A 17,087-nucleotide genomic window follows, 5' to 3' on the forward strand; every position below is an offset into this window, starting at 1 on the left:
CTCAAGCCCCCGGCATCAGCTCCTCATTTTCCCCTCCCTCACGAACCCTTGATAATTTATAAATTATTATTTTGTCATATCTTACACTGCCCGACATCTCCCTTCACCCACTTTTCTGTTGTCTGTCCCTCAGGGAGGAGGTTATGTGGAGATCCTTGTAATTAGTTCCCCCTTTCCACCCCACCCTCCCTCCACCCTCCCGGTATCACTACTCTCATGACTGACTGGTCCTGAAAGGATCATCTGCCCTGGATTCCCTGTGTTTCCAGTTCCTATCTGTATTCAGTACAACTTTTCAAGCACAAGTTCTACCTTATTTAAAGAGACACAAAAAGACTGACCATGGTCTCATTTAAGAGATTGATTAATTACTCTCTAAAAACAATAAATAGCTCTAATTTTCTGACTGCAATGGTAAGAGAAAGTTTTCTTTTTGGGTGTTTGCTTTTAAATCTTCAGGAAAACATCAGAATTCATCTTATTAATCTTTTGCTTAATTATATGTGGCAGCATGTATTCTCTGGTCACGGTACAGAGATGTAGTGACCATGACTTGGCGCCCTAGTTACAGTTTTACAAATGCTAAGAGCTTTCAAGAAGGGAGTTCTTCGTGGACCTTCACAGCAAAAGGAATACTGTGAAACTTACTTAGAAAAAGCATTTCTTCGAGGAACTGCAAAAACGTGGTTCCTCTGCTAGAACTTCTGGTTCTCAATACCGCACTTCAGTAACTTAAAGACAGGACAGTTTGATTCTTTGTGTTTTTAGCAATTAAGAAAGTCTTTGAAATAAGATTTTGAAAGAACCTGGGGGACTGTTGGGTAAGCGCTGGCCAACTAACCACATGGTTGGTGGTTCAAACCTACCAGCAGCTCTGAAGGGGAAAGATGAGGCTGTCTATTCCTGCCAGGATTTACAGCCTCAGACACCTTATACAGGGTCCCTATGAATTGAAATTGGCTTGATGCAATGGGGCTGGGGCTTAACTCCCAAGCACATCTCCAAGCAGTTCCTTCATTATAGATGTTCTTTGTACTTGAAGAAATAGCTTATTTACCTTCTTACCCAAAGCAAGAAGCTGCCCAATAGATTTAGTCTCCCTCTTTTGCCAACTAATATTTGAGTATTTAAAGCTACAGATGCAAAGAACCCTCACTGACGCCCGTTGCACTCAGGAATTTCTGGAGGTGGAGCTGACCCTGAGGGTTCCTCTGGAAGGAGCAGCAGAGTCCAACACAAGCGCTTCGATGGGCTGGACGAGGATGGACCTAACGTCCAGAATACAGAACAACACTGTCTGGAGTGCTCGTGGCCCTGCACCCCAGATGAGAAAGGGCAGCGTGTAGGGAGCCTCCTAGAGATGTGCAGCAGTACCTGAAGACTTAGGAAAGAAAGGACATGGAAAAAGGGAGAATACAGGCTTCAGCATAGATGCAAGCATAACGCTAATCTGTTAAAACACGAGCAGGAACAGTAAACAGGGGCCTTACTTGATGCTGTTAAGAACTGTGGAAAACGGGATAAAGCGGTAAGGCTGGCTGCCATGCATTTGGGTAGGAGATGAGGTAATAAAGCTGAAGATGGTTATCAGATTCAGTTTCTTTCTTGTTTTATCATCTCTCCAGTCAGACTCTCCCACATGGAAATTCTACACATTCCCTAAAGACCAAGAACTAACATGCGAAGAAAGGCATCTAATATATGCACATGCCTGAAGGGGCTTCAGAATTTCATGGGAAAATGCCAGTATCTTCTCATTTCATTTTTTTCATTAAATACTTTTATTGGGGGCTCTTAGATCTCTTATCACCATCCATACATTCATCCATTGTGTCAATCACATTTGTACATTTGCTGCCATCATCATTTTCAAAGCATTTCCTTACTACTTGAGCCCTTGGTATCAGCTCTTCATTTTTCCCCGCTTCCTCCCCCACCCATCCTCCCTCATGAACCCTTGCTAAGTTATAGATCATTATTTTCATATCTTATATTGTCCTCTGTCACCTTTCACCTACTTTTCTGTGGTTTGTCCCCCTGGAAGGGGGCTATATGTTGATCTTTTGACCATTTCACCTTTCCCTCTCACCTTTCCCTTATCCTCCTGGCATCTCTATTCTCATTGTTGGCCCTGAGAGGTTTATCTATCCTGGATTCCCTGTGATTCAGGCTCCTATCTGTAGCAGTGTGCATGCTCTGGTCTAATCTGATTTGTAAGGTAGAATTGAGGTGGTGGTGTGTGTGCAGAGGAAGCATTAAAGAACTAGAGCAAAATTGTGTGTTTCATCGGTGCTATACTGCACCCTGACTGGCTCATCTCTTCCGTGTGACCCTTCTGTGAGAGGATGTCCAGTTGTCTACAGATGGGCTTTGGGTCTCTACTCCATGCTCCCTCCCCCCCACCCATCATTTCATTTTTTCCATCAACTCTCTTCTATATTTCTCTCAAGGGAGGGTGTGCTGGTAGAAACATTTGGAGATGATACAGTGTGGAAACTTAGATGTTCACTGGAAATATTTAAACAACAATTAAGTCAGGCCACCATTTCTTCCCACCAACCATAGACTTCAGCCACAGGTTGTAAATGTAAATCCTCTTCAGCATTAATCTGCCCAAATAACATCAAACCTGTAACTGTCCAATCCACTTGATGCGTTATTGTGTAAGCCTTTATTGGATCCAATTCCCTCGAAACACTGTGCTCGTCCTTTGACGACTTTGTGCAGGTACAACATCCGATGGCAGTTATTGATTTCGTCAGTCGTTGGGAATGTACACAGCCAAGCATATGCCAATCCAACACCTTCCGCAGGTGAACTTCAGGGACACTGATGCGGCTCTTTGAGCTCTGCATTTGTCCTCACCCTCTGCTCCTGAATTCTTCCTCTCCCACGAACATGAACTCACTGCTTCCAAAGGCTCCAGTCTGACCGTTGGAGTTGCTTTTGTTCATTTGATTCCATAGAAAATAGTTCTTGAAGGAATATAAGCCTCAAGACAGAACTTGATTTTTTTTTCACTAGTCAAGCTAAACAATTGTTTGGTTTTATTTAGTTATTTATTTTTATGGGATGTTCAAAGGATTATATATTTAAAAATCATTTTATTGGAGCTCTTACAGCTCTTAGAACAATCCATATATCAATTGTATCAAGCACATTTGTACATAGGTTACCAACATCGTTTTCTAAACATTTCCTTTCTGTTTGAGCCCTGTTATTAGCTCCTTTTTTCCCTCCTTCTCCCACCATTCCACCCTTGTGAACCCTTAATAAATGATAAATTATTATTATTTTCATATCTCCCTTCACCCACGTTTCTGTTGTTCTTCCCCTTTTGGGGGGAACGGTGTTATACCATTGAGATGGGTTCCCCCTTTTCTCCTCCTTCTCACTTCACCTTTCTCTGACCCTCTTGGTATCACTACTCCCATTTCTGTTCCCAAGGGGTTTATCTCGCCTGGATTCCATGTGTCGAGAGCTCTTGGCTGTATCAGTGTACATGCTCCAGTCTAGCCAGATTTGCAAGGTAGAGCTAGGGTCATGATATTGGGGGTGAGGAAAACTCAAAGAACCAGACGAATGCTGTGTGTTTCATCAGTGCTATACTGCACCCTGGCTGACTCATCCCTTCTTTGTGACCCTTCTGGAAAGAGGATATCCGATGATCTACAGATGGGTTTTGGGTCCACTCTGACCTCCCTCGGTCTCAACAATATGATTATTTGTTTTGGATCTTCTGAAGAATTGCTTGGTTTTATAAACACTCCAGAGGATATTTTTGGTGCAAAGTTTAAAGATAATTTCAGGGAAAGGGTTTCAAAGGCTCATCGACTCTCTGTGGCTTCAGAAAATCGAGAGTCTACGAGCATTTGGAATTGTGTTCTTTATTGTCCCTCTTTTGATCAGGACTATTCTATAGAATCCTTGATCAAAATGTCCTGTAATGGTAGCCAGATCCCATCCTCTTCCAGCTCATGACGACAGAGACTGCTGTCCACGAGGCAACTAGCCACACGTTCACCCCACATCCTTCTGCTATTTCTGACTCAATTTTCCTCTCTTGCTCCAGGTAAATGAAGACCACTGTCATTATGGCAATTCTTTAGGCTTCTTGTTACACTTGGTTACATGGACTTCAAACCAGGAGCCACCATAATTAATGTAGGGCCTGACCTGATTAAATGCTCAGCTGAGGAACTCAGCTGATTTCTACTTACTCAGAGATACAGCCATCAGAGCAGCAGGAACCCCAAATGCCAATGGGTAGCAAGCTTGTTGGCTGTGGATTCCACACGTTTGAACTGGGGAGAAATGACAGGATTTAAAATTAATTATGGCATTGATAATACACCATGCCTATCTTAAAAAAAAAATATCCCTCGCTACTTTTGGCATGTTGTTTTCACTGAATGTTCTAGAATCTAGACTTATCCATTTGCCTTACTGATGTCACTTTCGGCTGAGCAAAGCAATGTTGCAGTAGACAGAGGTGACAGGGTCTTCTCTTAACCTCTAAACAATGTGTGGAGCTAGCCAAGCCCAAACCAATGGGCTCCTACTGATCTGCTCTGTGGAATTTTGTAGTGGGGAAGATGAATCTGACCTGGATACAATAACTTGAAGATAGTGGAACTCAGACCACTGTCACCCAGAAGCTTAATTGCCATTGAGTAGACTGACTCACAGTGGCCCTATATAGGGCGTCTGAGGCTGTTAATTTTTGGGGTTGTTTTAAGTCAGAGATAATTAAACAAACCATTTTTTAAAAATTGTTAAGTGGGGGCTTTACATTACAGATAATCAATTTTGTTTGCACCAGTTTAAACTATTTATCAAATCCCTTATCAATGACTTATTAACCACCACCCCATTCTCTTCTCCTTCTTTTAGATTACTATCTTGCCCTTTACCCACATTAATGCCTGTCAGTCCTCTAGCCTACGACTTCCCTCCTTTGCTCCCTGTCCCCTTGGGAACCTATAAAGTTGGTTCCCTTGGTTATGAACGTCTGTCTTGTTTTCACTCAGCATAGCGTTCTCCAGGTCAACCCATGCCATGAGGTGCTCTGTGGTTTCAACACTGACTTTTAGTAATGTGCAATATTCCATTCGGAGCCTGGTGACACAGTGGTGACCTGTTGGGCTGCAATGCACAAGGTCAGTAGTTCAAAACCACCAACCACTCCGAGGGAGATGGATGGGGTGTTCTATCCTGTGAACAGTTACTGTCTTGGAAACTCACAGGGGCAGGTCTTCCCTGTCCTATAGGGTGGCTGTGAATCGGCATTGATGATGACGGGGAGTTTGAGGTTTTTGTATTGTAATATTTTATTGTGTGTATGTTTCTGAGCAGATAGGCATCTGTCTCCTACAGAGCTGCTGGAAGGTTTGAACTGTTGGCCATGCAGTTTCCAGTCCAAGGCGTACCCAACATCCCCACCAGTAAAACCAAAACCACAGTGGAAAATTGAAGATGGTACGTCCCTGCAGGCAGGCTAACTAAGAAACAAGTGGCAGAGTGGGTAAACTTTTCTGTAGAGGTCCAGATAGGAAGCCCTTCAGGCTCTGTGGTCCATTCTATCGTTTTCACGGCTCTCCGCCTCCACCTTTGTAGGGTGCAAGCAGCCACAGACAACACATAAATAAAGGATCCTGTCTGGATTTCTGATTCGGCTCAGGGACCGTAGTTTGCTAGCCCATGACCTAGGATCCATTTTAGCTCTGAAACTCTAGGATGGGTAAAAACTAAGTCTGTGACAGAGACTAATGGAAACCTTTTTGATGCGGAACCTCCAAGATTATCGGTGCCATCCCTACAGTTACAGACAGTCTCCATTAAAGGGGCCCTAGTGTAGTGGGCTACAAGTTGAGTTCAGCTGTTTGATCAGATCCAACAGCTTCTCCACAGAGAAAGACGAGGTTTTCTACTGCTGTAAAAAATCAGTCTCAGAACCCCACAAGGGCAGATCTCCCTGTCCCACAAGGGCAGATCTCCCTGTCCCACAGGGCACTTCTACCTGTCCCATAGACTTGCTATGAGTCAGAATCGCTCCATGGTAGTGAGTTTGGCTTTTGGTTTTATCAGGATCTTTTTTGTGTGTGTGGATCAAGGTTTCCAACAGTCTCTCACACAGGGGTGAGCATCACCTGGACTCTGGCCAAACTGGATTCTGACTCAGCGTATCTGGGCTGGAAATGCAAACTTTTAAGCAGTGGTTGAACCAGGTCAGAGCTCTGGTTTTGAGTTTGTCTTTGACAAGGTGATTTTACCATTTTGTAGAGAAAGAAATTTAATTAGTAGAAAACTGAGAGGCGGGCTAATGCATTCTGTCCACAGTTGTAGAAATGATTGCTGCTTATGACAATACAAAATAAATTTTTTTTTCTGGAAGAAATATAAATCAGGTCAAATTCTGACTTGAATGGATCATAACAACTTTCCAGTTCCCTCCTTAGTTAATAAGCTAAATATTGGATATATGTCCAGTGTGTATTGGTTTGAGTGTCATGATTTTACCTCTAGAAAAATTATCCTGATCATTTAAACACACACGCATTACTTACCCTAGCATGTGCCTTTGGGGAGGTATTGGGGTGTGGGGGTTAGGTGAGCAAATGTAGTACAAGAATAAATCAAAAATCCAAACTCAGTGCCCTGGGGTCAAAGCCAACTCACGGCAACGCTGTAGGACAGGGTAGAGCTGCCTTTGGGTTTCTGAGGCTGTAACTCTTTACGGGACCAGACAGCCCCATCTTTCTCCCGAGTACCAGAATAACAGCTATTGAATTTCCACCAAGTAAGTGGGAATGGATTTTAAATGATATTGCCAAATTAATATGTTATGAATGAATGCAAGTTTTTGTGTGCCATTGAATTAATTCTGAGATGCAGAGACCTGAAAGGTCAGAGCAGAATTGTCCCAAGGGGTTCCCAAGGCCATGTATCTTGGTGGAAGCAAATGGCCATATCTTTGTCCTGTGGAGTGGTGGGCCGGTGGGGTCTACCTGCCAACCCTCAGGTTAGCAGCCAAGAGCTCACCCACCATGCCACCAGGGCTCCTTCTCGGATACGATGAGAAAAGGAAATAAAACTTGGGGGGGTGGGGGAGAAGCTCATGTCCTGGACTCCAATTTAGACCCAGCCATACACCTGCCAGCGGAAGCATATGGCTAAAGAAAACAGGCAAAAAGACCAAGACCTAACATTCTAACCTTTTCACCCCTCTTTCTTCCATGCAATGGGGAAAGCCAAACAGTAGGTAGTTTAGGTTTTACTTTGTTAATTTTTACCTCTGAGGATGGGGGTGATGATAGTAGAAAGCAAACTTCCCGCATTGATGGCCAAATAAAAGATGGAAAAGAATCGGTTTCTTTGTTGTTCCTGCAGTGAAAAGGACAATGGTAAAGTAGGGCCGCCTTGGCTACAGACCACCTGAGCAGACGGAGCCGATGACCTGCTGTCACTCCCAACCAAGTTTTAACCAGTACCTGGCTTTCAAGGGACTGGAAAGGAACCAACTGGACCACAGATGATTATACATATCTCCCTAGAATTTAATTTCATTTATGTGGCTTCTAGGAAGGTACGTGTTCTTACCTGGCCCTCTTCAAACTGATCTCCACCAAAAGCAGACACACAGGGCTTTATTCCTCCTGTACCAAGAGCTATCAGGGCCAAGCCAATCATGGACAGTGCCCTGAGGAAAGAAGCGGTTATTGCCAAAAGGTCAGGTCCTTCAATGCAGAGCCCTCCTTTCCCTAGTTATCTGAAGAGGAGGCCTGGGCAACGGCAAGGGCAGACACAGAGAAGGCGCCCCAACTTTCCTTTCTTTCTTTCTTTTTTAATTACATACTTTTATTGGGGGCTCTTACATCTCTTATCACAATCCATACATTCATCCATTGTGTCAGGCACCTTTGTACACATTGCCATCATCATTTTCAAAGCATTTTCTTTCTACTTGAGCCCTTGGTATCAGCTCCTCATTTTCCCCCTCCCTCCCTCATGAACCCTTGATAAGTTATAGATTATTATTTTCATAGCTTACATCATCCTTTGTCACCCCTCACCCACTTTTCTGTTGTTCGTCCCCCTGGATGTTGATGATCCTTGTGATCGATTCCCCCTTTCTACCCCTGACCTTCCCCTTCTCCTGGTATGGCACTCCAACATTCTGAGAAAGATAAATCAGTGGAAATGCAGTATTGTTTGTGCAATAAAAACACGAGTTTACGAGCGTTCAAGTTCGTGCCCTAGAAAATGCAAAGCAATGACTGGAAGTCTGGACAAAGAGTGATACATGGAGCTCTCCTGAACTTTATAATTAATTATCCAGTAACTGAACGAACAAATGAGATGTCGCTTAAACCAATCCGCAAAGGCGTTGTCTCTGGTACCATGAAAACAGGCTAATAACAGTGGGGGGAAATGTCATTGGAAACATGACTTCCTGGAGAAGCAGACTACCGCGAGAGACAGTATGATGTTAATTCGTTCACAACATACAGAAGACTAGAAAGAAGTGTAGGGAAAGGGCTGTAGTTATATCTAGGCGATGGGATTAAGGATCACTTCTTTTTCTTTCGTTTTTTATTTTCTAAGTTGTCTGTATTTCACTTGCTGAATTAAAGGGGGGACATTTCCTCGAAGGCATCAACCCACCTTTGCAGTTGTAGTGTTACAGGCAGGTGCTATGAAGCCGTGCAAGGGTTGTTTCCTATTATTGTCTGGCTGCCAACGTTGCTTAGAGAGAGGGCAAAGCTTCTATTAAACAAGGAAAGTCTAGGAAAAGAGCGCACGGAGAAGGAGCGCTTTCCTCACCATGTGCTCCTGCCTCTATCAATTTTATTTGCCTCCTAACTCATGTCTCTAACATTGTTACTGTCACTGCGTGCTGTCAAACTGATTCTGGCTCGGGCAGGCCTGTGTGTGCCGAGTCCAGATGTTCCCTGAGGATTTCCCGGCTGGGACATTTGGGAAGCAGATCACCAGGTCTCTCTTTGGAGGTGCCTCTGGATGGGTTCAAACCGACAACCTTTGGGCAAGTAGTTGAGTGCTTGACCATTTGTGCCACTCAAGGGTCCCAGATGTTGTTATTCTCCACAATTGAAATGCCAAACAAAGCATGGTCAATTTGATAGTGTGCATCATGCACTCTTGTGAGAATCTTAGCCATGTTCCAATACAAATTCCACGAAATAAAACAAATCGCTAAGATGTATTGAGCACCGACTACTTGCCCAAAGGAGCCCCGGAGGCGTAGTGAATCCCATCCTGCTGGGCTGGGAAGCACAAGGTCAGCAATTTGAACCCACCAGCAGTTCCACAGGAGAAAGATGAGGCTCTCTGGCCCCATCAAGATTTACAGCCTCAGAAACCCCCAGGGTCTGTCTGTGGGGGTAGGCCCCTCCCTGGAAGATCAGGTCTAACACAAAGGCCCACTCCATGGCGACGCTGCAGGTGAGGGGTTCCTGGGGCCGCTGTGCCTCCCTTGTCTGATGATGACATCCCAGCATTGTTCTAGAGAGTTGGAAAGCCGCCTTACAGTCAAAGTGGGGTTCAAGAAAAAGGAGGGGAAATTAGAATACTCCTTCAGCAGTCAAGGCTGGGCAGAGCAGGAGCTGACAGCAACTCACACGTGAACAGAAATGTTAAGAGACTTCCCATCGTTGTCTTGGCCTGTGAGGTCGGCGATGGAGCTCACTGAGATGACGGCTTGTCCGATGGTGTACACAATGGAGAGCGACACGATTGTCCTGTGTTATCAGAGAAAACAAGCGGATTGGAAGAGCAGTACACATCCTTTTCTATTGCCAAGGCCCCTCCTTTCAAACCATTCAGGAGCCCAGTCAGGAATTTACTTGTTTCTCACACTCAAATGAAGTGGACAGCTCCGAAAGCCAGAGTGAGGATTTGTTGCATAGCTTGTCATTCCAAAGTCTTGGCTGGGGGGAAGGGAAGCTCCAACCACATAAGAGCATCTCTTGAAACCAGGATTTCAAGACGGTCCCTTGCACTTCAACCCCTGCTGAGAATTTGCACCTTCCTCCCAGGAATCAGAACCTGCTGTTTAATAAGATTTCCAGGTGATTCTAATAGATCCTCAGGTGGTTCTCCGTATTGCTAACAAGATTATTACGGAGGAAAAAAGGATTATTAGGGAGGATTCTAATTCAATCTATCTGGGGAGGGGAAGGCAAATTCTCAGCAGGAGGTCAAAGCAAATTGAACTGGTTCTAAGCTCTGCTTTAACAAGTGAGTGGGCCAGGTGAGGGCATTTGGCCAGGTGTGGACCACTGGTTACTCCTGGAAGATAGTTTTATTTATTTTTTTAAATACCTTTATTGGGGGCTCTTCCATCTCTTATCACAATCCATACATTCCTCCCATATGTCAAGCACATTTGCACATATGCCGCCATCATCGTTTTCAAAGCATTCTCTTCCCACTTGAGCCCCTGATAGCAGCTCCCCATTTCTTCCTGCTCCCTCCCCCGTCCTCCCTCCCGCACAGACTCTTGATAAGTTATAGATTATTTTTTTCCATATCTTACATCGTCCTCCGTCGCCCCTCACCCACTTTTCCATTATTCGTCCTCCTGGGAGGGGGTTTTCGGTTGATCCTTGTGATTGATTCCCTCTTTTTCCCCCCATCCTCCCCTAATCCTCCTGGTATCTCTACTAGGAGGATTGTTTTGAAACAGTAAACAATCCAGTTTTGGCCCATGTCATTTCTTTGGCACAGAAGAGCCTCCTCATCCTTCATTACATCATAGGACGTATTTCCTGATAACCCCTGGGAATTCACACCTCCAGCTTTTCCTGTCAGGTCAGAGGAGTGTGCTCCTGAGCTACCTAGTGCCATGTGCATGGCCCTGGGAAGCCAGAACGTGCCTCCCCATCATTAACGAGAGTGTCTTGCTACGTTTGGCATGATGGAGTGAAGACGCTCTCATGGTTTGGAGAAGAAATACAACGGCTGACGGTGCTTGCCTGCACGCCTCTAAACGCAGGGCTCTGCTGGGCTCTGGGGCTGACATGACGGGCCACACCAAGGTCTGTAACGCTCTCCTCAGCACTGAGGTCCCCAGACGCTCCTTCCTGCCCCACAAAACTCACCCCATGGCTTTTTTGTCGGTGCCTTGTTTGCGAATAAAGAAGGTTCCCAACTACTCACTTGAACTTTCCCAGCCAGGAGTCGGCGATGAGCGCTCCGAGAATTGGCGTCAGGTAGCACAGAGCCACGAAGGTGTGGTAGATGGCTGTGGACAGGTTGTCATCCCATCCGATGAAATTCCTGAAGTACAGAATCAGGAGGGCTTGGCGCAGACGAAAGGTGGAGGAGGGGGAGGGAGAAACACCAGTTAGCATTGGCTTTGAAACTCACGTTCCGTCTCTGCAGGGTGAGGCGGGCTGAAAAGTTACCTCTCATGCCATAGTAGGAAAATCTTTCACAGAACTCATTGACCACGATGAAGAAGATGCTCAACGGGTAGCCAAAGCAGGTCTGCCAAAACAGAACGCCGTTGAAACAAGCGCTTCCCTGTTTCACGTGCACAAACATGTGCTACCAGCATGACACACAGAGGAGGCTAGTCCGGGGCTGCCCAGAGGTGGAATCTAGAATTTGAAGAAGTTCACTCCGTCCGATTAATCTCTCCAGGTGGAGAGAACAATGAAAGAAAGCCCCTAGGTTTACTGTGAGTCTTCCTGCACGGAAGCTACCTTGCAGAAACTCAAGAGGGCGCCCTCAGCGGTGCCAGGTGCACAGTACCCTTGTGTTAAGGGAACGACCTTGTGATTATTTAGAAGCAAAAACGCATACAGGGAAGAAAAGCGGATACGTACCTTTGATTTGGACATCCCTGTGAGAAAAACAAGATACCACAATTAGAGTCGATAGAGGCAATCAAGCAAGTGAAATACAGCCCTCCCCCTTTTTTTCTCAGCCCCTCCGACTCTTCGTGACCATAAAGTAGTGTCACCAACCCTTGCCAGCCCCCTTTATCTAGGGCCCTTCTTGGGAGGGGCCGCTTCTCAGGAGGGGCCGGGCATCTGCACCTTTAGTTCCTATTCTTGTGCACTGAGCCCAGAGCAAGCAGCTGAGAGAACTGTATCCAAACCATTCTCTCTTCCAAACACTTCCACGGCTGCCTATAGCCACAAGCTGAAACGCATTGCCTCACAAGGTCATTGGGTTGCTCTGAGGATTAACTATCTGAACTATGAAGTGTTTATGGGAACCTAAAAGGAAGCGCCAATACACATGGGGCTGCTAACCCGAAGGCCAGCAGTTCAAAACCACCAGCTGCTCTGAGGGAGAAAAATGAGGCTTTCTACTCCCCTGTTACACTCTCAGAAACCCACAGGGGCAGTTCTACCTTGTCCTATAGCAGTGGTTCTCGAGCTTCCTAATGCTGCAACCCTTTCATACAGTTCCTCATGTTGTGTTGACCCCCCCAACCATAAAATCGTTTTCGTTGCTACTTCATCACTGTCATTTTGCTACCTTTATGAATCTGGCGACCCCTGTGTAAAGGGTCGTTCGACCCCCAAAGGGTCGACCCACGAGTTGAGAACTGCTGCCTTGTAGGATTGCTATGAGTCAGAATCAGCTCGTTGGCAGTGGATTTTTTTTTCTCCTGGTGGGTCCCTCAAAGGAACCTCAGTCAGCCAGTGGTGAAACACAGGGCTTGACACCCAAAGGTCAGCTGACCCACGAGAGAAGGAGAAGGCCCCCCACTCCCGCGGGGAGTTCACTCTGGCTCACAGCGTGGCTAGGAGTCTGAGTGGACTTTATGGCAGTCGATTTGGGGGGTTTTGTGTGTGTGGTTCTTGTTCATTTAAAGGTCATTTTACTAGGGGCTCTTCCAGCTCTGATAACATACATCAACTGTATCAAGTATATTTGTACATACGTTGCCATCATTGTTTTCTAAACGTTTACATTCTAGTTGAACCCTTGGTATTGTTAGGTAGCAAATACAGGGGCTGGGGTGGCCATTGCGCTTGCTCAGAGTTTTGAGCTTCCTCCCCGGAAGGGGTGGTACACCTAGGTGGGTGGGTGGCCCATCTGGGCCAGGTGAATTTAATTCAGCCAATGAGGTTAACCAGTTCCATGGACCACGCCTCCCAATGGGGGAGGGCTGAAAAGCCAGGCGTTTGCTCTGCCGCTCTCTCGTGGCCGGGCCTCAGTCCCCACATTTGGGCCACTTCCATCCTCTGTAAACTCACTCAGATCACAACCCAGGCTTCGTCATGAATTCTTTCTCTCGCAAAGCCAAGGACCGAGGTATTCCTCACAGTATCAGCTCCCTCCCCAACTCCCACGTGGTAGATTTGGTTTTATGGTTAGCTAGGGAGACCCCTGGGTGGCACAATTCACTACGAATCAAAAGGTGGGCTATTTGGAGGCCCAGAGCAGAGCCGTGGAAGAAAGGTCTGACAAACCGCTTCCATGAGAGCCAGCCAAGAAAACACGGTGGAGCTCAGTTCCAGTCTGTAGCCCCCAGTGCCACTTCGAGTTGGAATCACCTGGTGGCAGTAGTCTGGTTTTCCGGTGCAGATGTCTGTCTCCCACAGAGTGAAGATTTAATGGCCATTTCTTGGTCCTAGGCTTTGCCTTCCTTCCCAGCCCTCCATGCAGAGATGATTCTAATGATGCCCAATTACTTGTTTACAGAACGCGGTGTGCTGTCACCCAAACTCCTTAGCACACAAGAGGGCCACTTCTGTGCCATGCTCGCATGCATGGCCCCTGGGACCTGTGCCCCTCCCTACTCCTGTGTAAGCCACCAATGCTTCAAGAAACTGGCCCTGCCCACCCCCCGAGCAGTGTTAGGCACAGTGTTGCACACCCATCTCGTAGGTCACTGGGCAGTGAAGAACAGCTTCTATGTCTGCCTGCCCTCTACCCAAAATTCCTCAGGTGGGTAAGTCGCATGCATCTCCACGCGCCCCCTGCCCCCCGTCTTTCACAATGCCCAGCACACAGTCTGAAAACGGGGAGAAGAACACACGTGAGTCAGTGCAGGCCAAGCCCACTGGGCACATGGTGCTGCTGGGGCAGCCTTGGACTGCTGATCACAGGCTGGCTGGCTACACAGCTAACACTTAGAAACCCAACCCAAGCCACTGCCATCGAGGCCTTCCAACTCATAGGGACCCTATAGAGCAGCGGTTCTCAACCTGTGGGTCACGACCCCTTTGGGGGTTGCCCGGTTCATCACAGTAGCAAAATGACAGTGATGAAGTAGCAATGAAAATAATTTTATGGTTGGGGGGTCACTACAACATGAGGAACTGTATGAAAGGGTCACGGTATTAGGAAGGTTCAGAACCACAGCTATAGAGGGTTTCCGAGGCTACAAGTCATTGAAGAGGCAGACAGCCCCATCTTTCTCCCATGGAGTGCCGGGTGGGTTTGAACCGCCCACCTCGTGGTTAGCAGTCCATTCTTCCCTGGCTCTCGCTCACTGTCATAGAGTCAATGTTGACTCATAGTGAGTCCCTGTGGTTTCTGAGACTGTAACTGTTTATGGGAGCAGAAAGCCCAGACTGCTGGTGGTTCAAACTGCTGACCTTGCAGATCACAGCCCATTGCTTAACCACTACACCACGAGGGCTCTAAGGGTCCTGGTTGAACCCTTTCTCCTCCTGTAATTCCACGCATACACGTTCCACATGGACCCATGTCCTGGCACCTGCTGTGTTCTCCTTCACGAGCATCTAGCCCTCTCCCTGCACTCAGTCCCTATCGATGCCGCAAGTCTCACTTCATCTTAGAGTTCTGGGCTGTCAGGCCTCCCTAAGCCCCACAGCAGTGACCCTCGACTGGAGATTGTGTCAATATCAACAGGTGGCTGAGCCCTGTCCCCAGAGCTGCCGAGTCTCTAGGTCTGGGAGGGCCCAAAAGCTTGCATTTCTTCTTTTAAAAAAAAATTTCATCATTTTATTGGGGGCTCGTACAGCTTATCACAATCCATCCATCCATCCATTGTGGCAAGCACACTTGTACATTTGTTAAGAGCTTGCATTTCTATCAGGTTGATGTTGGTGCTCCTCTGAGACTACACTTGGAAAGGTCACTGCCCTTAAAGTTCCCCTGGTGGAACTCTGTACCGCCCAGTTCAGGGTGCCTGGGCGGTGCAGAGGGTGCACCCTTTTGGCTGCTAACCGGAAGGCTGGAGGTCTGAGCCCACTCAAGGAACCCCTCGGAAGACAGGCGTGGCAATCTGCTTCTGTAACAAAGACCATGAAAACCTGACAGAGCACAGTGTTACTCTGCCCTCCCGGGGTGCCCAGGCATGGCCACTGCTCTTTGACCTCCGGGCTGCGTACTAGAGCACAACCCTTTTTAGAAGCAGCTCCATGGGAAAGCAGTGCTGGAGGGTGGTGGCTTGTGACTGAGAAGACGGGCTCTTCTCGGTACCTAAGAATTTGGGTTTCTAACAAGATCCCACGTGATATCTGGGTGGTTGGCTGGTGCAGAAGCCATGCTGGGTGAGCCAGTCGCCGGCTGCGGCAAGGCTCGGTGCGGTTTCTCTACCTAAATTTGATCATCTCCCTGGCCCAGAGCACCAGGAGGTTCCTTCTGTGTGGAGCGAAGCTGCACAGCGTGATGAAGGCACCCGTACAGCTCCCCATCAGTCCCTTCCGTGGGTCCCCATTCTGGGATCTCCCTCTCTGGTTGGCCACCTTGCATCTTCGTTCTGTGCAAGCCCACGGCCCCACCCTACCACAAGCCGAACCACAGCTCTGCCAGAGCGATTCCTATCCTGATGCAGGCCCACGTGCCCCGGCTCGCTCTGCCTGCTCCTCGCCCAGGGGGGACAGACGTGTGAAGGCCCTGCCGGTGTCCACTGAGGGTGAGGGGCTGCTGTCTCAGACTCCTCACTGCCTAGCATGGGTTTGTTTCAGTGACTGAGTGCTGCTGTAACAGAGGTACAAGAGGGTGACTTTGACAAACAATTGTATTCTCTCTCAGGGTAGGAGGCTAGAAGGCTGGATCTAGGTAGCTACTGCCCAGGGAGCGCTTTCTCTCTGTTGCCAGCTCTAGGAGAGGGACTTTGTCATCAATCTGCCCTTGAGTCTAGGAGTTTCTCGGGGAAGGGACACATTCCAAAGGGCGCTGTACTCCCTGCTTTTCTTCCTGGGGTACAAGGTCCCTCTGACTTCTGCTCGCTTGTTTATTCCCTTTTATATCCCCAGAGGCACTGGCTCCACATAGAGCCTGCCCCTGCAGATGGCAGCCTGCCCCAGCAACACAACTGTCTCTAGTCCGGCCTCATTAACATCATCAAGGTGAGGCCTTACAACACGTAGGACAATCACATCATATCACAAAATGGAGGCTAATTACCGGATCCCTGCCTAGCCCAGTCGACACAAATTAGGGGGGTGGGGGAAATAGAATTCAATCCATTCAGTGCTTTTCACTGCGTGGAAATTAAATGTTGAATGAATACATGTACCGACAGACTCTGTCCTGTTGCTCATCAAGGACAACATTCTGGTTCTGACTGTGCCACTCGCTAGTTAGTTCTGTGGACCCTCTGTCCCAAGAGCTGAGCCTGTAAAGATTTCCTCAATGGTCCCCATGCCCCTGGCATCAATTGTGTTTGGCCAGTGGGGGCCACTGTGGCAACAGAGGCAAAGAAGAAAGGTCAGGCACTGCTGTCCTTGGCTCCCTCCCTGCAAGGCCACCTCCAGCCTAACAAACAGGCCCGGCTCATCTGAGGGCAGTCCTCTCACATGACTCTTTCCTTCCAGGCTTGCTAACTGCTCTTTCCCTCATCCTTCAGGCCTACAGGTGGTAAGGGCAAGGCCTTGGACACTGTGTACCATGTATAGTGGCCAGTCTCCCGGCCTTTTCTAAATAGCCTTTTTGTAAATATGTATATGTATATATATATATGTATATATATATGTATATATACATACATGGTCATAAGCACACAGCCATTGAATGCAATCCAACTCATGATGGCTGCATGAGTATCAAAATTAGAAGTTTTCTGCATGGGGTCTTCACGGCTGCAAGAGGCAGGGTCGCCACAAACCTTCAGTTTGTAAAAATCGCGGTCT

The 17,087-nt window shown here is 47.3% G+C and overlaps 1 protein-coding gene across 1 annotated transcript in view; it reads right to left on the bottom strand.

The window, feature by feature from the left end:
• Positions 1-11,864, bottom strand: part of SLC15A1 (solute carrier family 15 member 1) — a 35,394-nt gene extending 23,530 nt beyond the window's left edge. Inside the window, exons 1-9 of the mRNA XM_013005077.2 lie at positions 11,850-11,864; positions 11,427-11,508; positions 11,179-11,320; positions 9,639-9,758; positions 7,600-7,699; positions 7,293-7,383; positions 4,221-4,304; positions 1,491-1,506; positions 1,375-1,381 (exon numbers count right to left, since the gene is read on the bottom strand). Coding sequence (XP_012860531.1) covers positions 1,375-1,381; positions 1,491-1,506; positions 4,221-4,304; positions 7,293-7,383; positions 7,600-7,699; positions 9,639-9,758; positions 11,179-11,320; positions 11,427-11,508; positions 11,850-11,864 — 657 coding nt within the window. The remainder of the gene's footprint in view (positions 1-1,374; positions 1,382-1,490; positions 1,507-4,220; positions 4,305-7,292; positions 7,384-7,599; positions 7,700-9,638; positions 9,759-11,178; positions 11,321-11,426; positions 11,509-11,849) is intronic.
• Positions 11,865-17,087: the final 5,223 nt, after the last annotated feature.

This window comes from Echinops telfairi, unplaced genomic scaffold (genome assembly GCF_000313985.2).
Source record: "Echinops telfairi isolate 266 unplaced genomic scaffold, ASM31398v2 ScPeMD7_7467;HRSCAF=8505_0, whole genome shotgun sequence".
Lineage (NCBI taxonomy): Eukaryota > Metazoa > Chordata > Mammalia > Afrosoricida > Tenrecidae > Echinops > Echinops telfairi.